Genomic DNA, 7,802 nt, shown 5'->3' with positions numbered 1-7,802 from the left:
GATTCAAAAAGCACATTTTTCCAGTTGTTGTCTGAGTATGAATACCTCTCTGAGCATTAGAATTCCTCAAACATTGAAATCTAAGAGGGAAAACAACTGAAAAATAGAGAAAATGTATTTGCAATGGCATTAGAGTAACCCAAATATAGCAAGAATACAAAAATGATTAATGTATATAAAAATCTGCACTCAAGAATTTAAAGCTTCTAACCTACTGCAGTTACAATAATGTGTTTTGCTAAAACAGCAAAAAAAATGAAATTAATCTTAAAACTTAATTGTTGAAATGAGGAAAAACCTAAATAGTCAGCTATACAATATCGAACACATTCAAAGCTCATTCGCAGGCCCAGACAAAATGTGCTGACTCCCCCCCCCACACACACATTTTCTCAGTTGATTTTTTGAATAAAATTATATGCAATGTCTTAAAGTGAGCAAAAAGTACTACATTCTTATTGGTAGCTGAAAGCATTAGCAAATTAACCATAATATATAATAAACATACACACAGAAATGAAGGGTTATGTAGAGCAGTGGCCTCAGCAAACTTCCAAAGTGAAAACTGGATTTTTTTCCACACATGTATGATTGTATGTGGGCCTGCTTGTTCGGTTTCATCATAATCATTTAGACACTTTAGATCCAAATAAACCAGCACAGAATAAGCCTGACCCAACCTCATCATACTTGCATCCAATGGGATGCGCCGCCAACCTGATCTGATTTCAATTGCAAATACCAAAAACCAAAGTGGAGCCAAACCATTTCCCCACTGGGACGATCAACCTCATTACTGAAGATACTTTGTTGAATTATCCGGAAGAATGTGAATGAATGATTTAAAGGAAATGTGCACACACGTTACGAATGAACTGAAATATATGGAATTCCTATAAATACCTCTTAAATATGGAATACGTCTATTCTTATGGAATATTTATAGCTCTAATGAAGAACAAAGAAATTTACTGTCACTGTTTATGTCGTAGTGTGTTGATTTTTCCTCATTCTGGGCCAATCGCAGCGTCTGTGCCCAGCAGGTGACCTGCCATTGGCTGTTGAGGTGTGATGCCCACTGGGCCACCTGGCGAAAGCCGATTGGCTGAGAAATTGAGTGGCAGATGTGAATCCTCGTAGGGGCGGGCGAGCAGGTGCCGGAAAGAGTCCGCTTTTGTGAGTTTCTCCTCCAGTTTTGTAGCTGTCAGTTCAAACCCAGCAAGGACGGGAAGTGTGTGGTCAGGTAGACAGGCTGTCTGTCTGGGTAAAGGCAGAGTTGTATCTCTGTTCATATGTGCCTCTTTTGTTTGCTCAAACCATCATCATAACGCAAGGCACAGCCCTCCACAACCAAACCCCTTTACCCTTTACACTCCACAAGGGGTCTTCTTCCACTTCAGTGTGCACATAAAAACAACAAAAGCATTTATTTTCCAACAAAGTCGGTTCTGTTGAATAAAAAGGCCTGACCACCTGGGTTTTCCGCAGGGAATGGGAAATCCTTTGGGAATGTTCCTGATACCAGATGTGGGATTTGATGCTCGGTGCAGTGTGTGTAGTTATGTTTGTGTGTATGTTTAGAGCGTTTGTTATTCCTACACAGTCTGGAATGCCTTGGTTTGGGCGGGAATCATCACCGGTGTGGCGCCCATCCTCGCCAGGTTCCCAGGGCTGAGTTTTGCCGGGCTGGCTTTGGGGCTACTGCCGGGCTCCAGAGGTTTGGGGACCACATGGTTGTACGGCGGTGGGACCGGAGGGAAGTTTTTGGGCTGCCCGCTTTCTTTAAGGGCAGCCACGACAGGCAGTCGAGGCCTGGGCCCACGGGGGGCGCTGTTGTGCACCATTGACTGAGTGGAGGAGGCCCCGGAGCGAGAACTACCAGATCGGGAGGAGGAGAGAGAGTTCGGCTTCACCAGTTTTGCTTTGGGAGCCTCTGCATCTTCCCTAAAACATAAAGACAGAGACTGAGATTCTTTATCTGGCTTGGTCAGTGCATTGCAGCAGGGCCGTCACTAGCGGGGTGAAAGGTGGTGACGATTATAGGGGCCCACGGCTGTGGGGGGCCCCCGGCGACTTTAACCGCCTGGCCGAGGCCAGCCTAAAAAGACGCTCAGGACAGTTGACACACAGTCCGTGAACACTGAATTCTTCTTGCTCTTGAACCGACAAATACATACAAAATGACGTCACAATACCCATCTTTGCGAGTATCCTTGAAAAAATTGTCGGTTATGTCTTAAGTGAAAGTAAACAGTTGAGAAAGAAATCAGATATGTATCATTATATTGGATGCATTGTCTCTTAAAGTGACCGTGCCTAATTTACTAGCTGCTGCCAGTGTCCTTAATGTTAATTCAAGAAATTAAATGAGAGAAAATCACTCACTGTTCTTTACTGAATTAATCTATATTTAACTTATATAGTGAAGACTATGCAAAGTTATTTTACATTTCATTATTCGGTTTATGTACCTGGACACCTACAAACTGGAAAAAAAACTTAAACATTGTTTGATTTGTATCTTTGTTCTATTTATTTATTTGTACTATTTGCACAGTTTCAAACAGGGCCCACAGGTACAACTTGCACAAACCCCAGCTACGGCCCTGCATTGCAAGCATGCAGTCTTGTATACACTTAGCGTCTATACTCAAGGGGTCTTAAAATGTCTGTGCCAGATCGAAAGTGTTATTATTCAGACAGCTAGCTATAAACATGTCAACTCCCTCAAAAACATTCTATTTTCAAATTGTTCATCCTCCAGGACTGTAGTTGACTCGAAACTAAATAATTCCTGTTATTACACCCTTTTCCAGGAATGCTGTGAATGCAATGTGCATTTGTGTTAGCATATACATTTCAATGTGACTCAAATTACAATGTGACTCATCAACACAAAGACATGAAATAAAGTTCCACATAAAGCAAAAAATACATGTAGAGTATACATATATACATACAGTATAGTCCTTTTATGGCCAAAAATATACAATATGCTAAATAAATCAACAGCTTGCAGGGATTGTCCACCCAAAAATTAAAATTCTGTCATCATTTACTCACCTTCATGTCTTAAGAAGATATTTTGAAGAATGTTGGTAAACAGTTCAGGTTCCTATTGATTTGATCCATCATTTTTTTGATCATGAAGTCATCACGCTGTGATCAGCAGCAGCTGGATGCAATAATCGCATGCCAATTTGCATTGGCTCGTTTAGTTTACACTCGAAGTAGATTGGTCCCTCTAAGCGAGATCCCAATTTCGTCGGTCCTCCGACGTGACGTCGAGAGTGACCGACTGAAAGGGAACCAAAACTGTTTGTTACCAAAATTCTTCAGAATATTTTCTTTGTGTTCCATAGAAGCAAGAAAAAAAAGTCACACAGGTTTTGAACAACATGAGGGTAAGTAAATGATACGAATTTTCATTTTAGGGCGGACTATTCTGTTAAATATACAGTCAAACCAAAATTTATTGAGACACCTTTAACATTTCTCACATTATCACAGTTTAAGGTCCTTGCACACTGAGTCCTGAAATTTCCGTATGCTTTTTTTCCCTCTCTCGTTTTTTTCGTATTCGTCATCCTTTCCTATCAAAATACGGATTTACGGATGCGAAAACACAGAAAATCGAACCTGATCCGAATTTTTTATGACGGACGAAAGTTTCGGAGGCAGTGTGTAAACGTGATTGACACAATGTGAGGTCGTATTTATTTTTTAACAAGCGAAAATTTCGGACTCAGTGTACAAGGACCTTCATTCGATTTCATAAAATATGACAAGAACTTAGAACAAATGTCAGAACAAATTCATCTCAATAATGTCAGATAAATTTGATAGAAAGGTATGTAATGAATTACGTTGAATAGCTGTCAGCTGTTAAATTTAAGTACACAATTAGATAATACCAATTTAGGTCAACCAATTACCAAGCAATGCTTAATTTTGTTCAGTCTGTGGTGTAAAAAGGTCACATTAGCAATTAAAGAAAAAACACTTAAGCAAAACATGGTCAGGTCAAAGTGTCTGAATAATTTTAATTTGATCAATTTTACTGGTAGTCCACTGTATGAAGAATGTTTGGGTATAATATGTCACAGTTTACTTTGACAGCTTACTCACTTACATAAATGCATACTTCCATAAACTATAGTGTCCTGCACCCTCTAGTAAAAAGATATAAAAAATGATATCTGATGTCTGCATAACTTTTGGTTTGACTGTACAGTGAATATAAATATAAACGAATGGATAAAATATTTTCAGCCAATATAATAAAAAATATATTAAAAACGGACAAGAAATATATGAGGGAATTTAAGTAAAATATATAAAGTAATTATATATAATGCATTTAAAAAAAGGCATTTTCTTTTTTTTTTTAAATATATTTTGAAATGTATTTAAAAACATATCTGAAAATATACTTTTGCCAAAAGGATTCAGAAACTTGCTAGAAGTGTTTCTGTTCAACAACCTGCATGGAATGCATTCAGGCCTAAATGCATTTTCTAATGCAATCTAAATGCATTTTCTAGAAGTTTGGGCTAAACTAAAAAAGTGATAAAAGTGTATCACTTTTCTGATAAACGGCTCTAAAACTTCAGAGTTTGTATAGCTAACATCATTTGCATGCACACACTTTTGTTTTGGGCTTTGCATTTTTCAAAATGTTTTGATAAATACACTAAAATGTAAAAACACTTTAAAAAAAAAGAAGAAAAAAAAAGACCCTTCAGGCTACTGGTTAACAAGTTTAGGGAAAAAGACTGCAACTCTTGGGCCTTGTTATGCATCTCTTTAACCTCGGCAAGAGCAGTGTATATGTGTGTATCTCGCTGTTGTCTGCATTGTTAATGCTCACTCATCCTCCAAACGTGCATAATTCATCCTGACACCTGCAAATTAGCCTAGACATGAATGCAAGTCAACAAAGAGAAATAGAGCTGCTGCTTTAACAAGCATTATAAATGGTCTCAGGCTGTAATTTGCATGAACGTTCTATATGCTATTTTAAAAAGTATTCATTATTTTTTTTCCTTTACCTTATTTCATTGGGTGCTTCCTCCTCCTCATATTTCTTCTTCTCTTTCTTGCGGAAAACAAGCCAGACGATAAGGATGATGAGGAGAACGCCGAAGGACACGCCCACCACAGCGCCAGCCACCACACCCATCCCCCGGACATCTGCAAAAGAGCCGAAACATCACAAGTTATGGTGTTTGCTAAGGTAACTGTCACTATTATTACTGTCAAGGCAAGTCACATTTATATTAGCGCTTCATATAACACAGTGTTTTAAAGCAGCTTCCCAGTAATAAACAAGAAAATAACAGTATTACATTGCAAAAATCTTCATTTATGAAACAAAAAAAAATTTCACCTGTAAAGTAGCTGTACAGAAGATAATAGTGTCATTATTCAACTATATTTAGTTCAATAACTGTGTGAATGTTAGCTATGAAGAGAACTCAGTTCCGCTATAAAGCAGCTCTACAGAAGATAATATTGTTATTCAGCTCAAGTTAGTTCAGTGTTGATTCTGTTTAGTTCAATACTGTCTTACATATCAAATATGAAAAAATAAATAAAAATGATTCGGCTATAAAACAGCTCTATAGAAGACAATGTTCATACTTTGACTTAAGGGTTAAAAAAATGAAGAATGTCGGTTGTCTGGAACCAATTGTGTTTGAAGAATCATAAGACGACATAAATGGAATGACCCAAGCAATTTCTAGGGACCAAAATTCTATAGAAACTCAAGGGGGAACTCTTTTGACTTATGCCAGTAAGCAACTACTACTACAAATTGTTTTCAGGAAATGTATAAATTCTTTTCTATTCTATTCTATTCTATTCACAACCCCCCCCCCCACACCCCCACACAGAGAGAGAGAGAGAGAGAGAGAGAGAGAGAGAGCCCGGAAGTGTGTAAAACTGGTTAAAAACTCACACACCCAGTCTCCAATACTGTATTTAACACTCTCCATTTTTTGAAAAGACACATAAAACAAAGCTTCCATGATCAGAATAGCCTAACATACAGCCTGTAACAAGCAAGCAGCCCCCTCTGCATTGCAGATACCTAAAGGAGTGTATCTCACCATGAGAATACTCCAGCAAACAGCACAGCATTAATCAACCTACCACACTCACTACGTTCCTTCCTTTAATAATATGCCATTTTTTTGCATGAATAAATTTCTCTTTCCGCCACATAATTAATTATTTCTTCTAATTCCATCATCTGATATTTAATTATGCAGCAGAGCTGTTTGAGAAAGGTTTGGAGGAAGGAATTAAATCAATGAACACTGTGATAAAGAAAAGGATGAATTCTTTATTTGGATGTTAAATAGTACTGAAAGACTGCACTGCATAGCAGAACGGGTCAGGATCTCACTGCCATCTTCACAAAATATACGGTGGGTTGGCAATGTACCTTGTGTTGACGCTAATTCAATTAAGTGTCAGAAGCAAGAAGAAAACAAAAACTAGGAGTAAGAATTTATGGTTCGCATAAAGCTTTTCATCCGAGTCTGTATCAAAGTGCTGAAACAAACAGAAAAACACAATGGCTAAGTTCAAATTAAGTACAAATTATATTCATATTATATTGTGTTATGCAGCATTGCGTGTATGCAAATTTTCTGTATGCATGGGATACTCAGATTACCTAATGTCTCCCACAATGCAAAGCAATGCACTCTATTTGACCTACCATTTACAGCTTGACAAATAAAGCAGTAGAAAATGTGTAGCATCTCCTTCTTGACTATTTTTTTATCAATGTTTTTGACAAATTAGCTATAATAAAATTCTATTTGCATATTTATTTAGAAGGTAATGGAAAACTGGATGCTGCGCAATGAGGTAATGTGTCAACAATGTAGCATACTATGGTTTGAAGCATTTATCACTTCATACTGTGCGCTATTTTTAGGTTTTCACAGTATGCTACGCTAGTATGCCATTCTGAATGCATCCATTCACACAGGTACTTACAGTGAACTTTGACCTCTAAAGTGCAGTTTTCTTCTCCGACATCATTGCTGGCAGTGCATTTATAAACACCCGCACTTTCCCTCGTCAGATTCTTCAATGTCACAATCTCAGGGTTCTTCAGATCTTTAGATAAAAAAAAACACGGTAATTATTTCTTTCGAATAAAAAATAAATAAAATCTTACTGACCCCAAACGTTTGAACAGCAGTGTAGCTGTATATTAAGTATCAGATAAGCTCTTGTTGTCTGTGACTGTGTCATGTCAAGCGGCATTACCAAACTGTAAGTTTACAAGATAAATAAAAACCAAGCATTCAACAAAATGTTGCTTTTTATGGCTGGTAAGGACATGGACAAGATTTATTGCTTGTCAGTTGATCACAACGGGCCTGATTAGGACACGCTGTCACACTTCAAGCTTCAACTATTGAACCTACAATTTTTTGGTTAGTGTTGATTTTATCGAAACCTAATTTCTGACGTGAAACAACTACTGAAAGTGTGCAGTTGAATGAACAGAGCATGTTCTGCAAAATTCTCCATAAAGCCTGATGAAGGGTAGAGAGCACATTACATTACACATACGTCATATCTCCAAGCCGATCTCATAAGAGAGGCTAATTGAGAAGGTAGTGAAGCATGTGGGGTAAAAAGTGCTGATGGAATTGATGTAAATTTAATTTGAGAATGCTTGCGGTGTTAAATTGGCCCTGTAGTGTCTTCATCTATTTTCTGCTCCTCCAGAGAGATGTCCACATGATTTACTCCCCACGCTTGGAAGATAAACT

The 7,802-nt window shown here is 37.8% G+C and overlaps 1 protein-coding gene across 1 annotated transcript in view; it reads right to left on the bottom strand.

The window, feature by feature from the left end:
- Nucleotides 1-354: 354 nt before the first annotated feature.
- Nucleotides 355-7,802, bottom strand: part of LOC107583395 (CXADR-like membrane protein) — a 58,773-nt gene continuing 51,325 nt past the window's right edge. The window contains exons 5-7 of the mRNA XM_016269591.1: nt 7,015-7,137; nt 5,052-5,193; nt 355-1,944 (exon numbers count right to left, since the gene is read on the bottom strand). Of these exons, the coding sequence (XP_016125077.1) occupies nt 1,596-1,944; nt 5,052-5,193; nt 7,015-7,137 (614 nt within the window). The 3' untranslated portion in view covers nt 355-1,595. The remainder of the gene's footprint in view (nt 1,945-5,051; nt 5,194-7,014; nt 7,138-7,802) is intronic.

This window comes from Sinocyclocheilus grahami, unplaced genomic scaffold, assembly GCF_001515645.1.
Source record: "Sinocyclocheilus grahami isolate Dianchi unplaced genomic scaffold, SAMN03320097.WGS_v1.1 scaffold53.1, whole genome shotgun sequence".
Classification (NCBI taxonomy): Eukaryota; Metazoa; Chordata; class Actinopteri; order Cypriniformes; family Cyprinidae; genus Sinocyclocheilus; species Sinocyclocheilus grahami.
The sequence above is the reverse complement of the archived record's forward strand: the minus strand, read 5'-3'. Positions and strand labels throughout refer to the sequence as shown.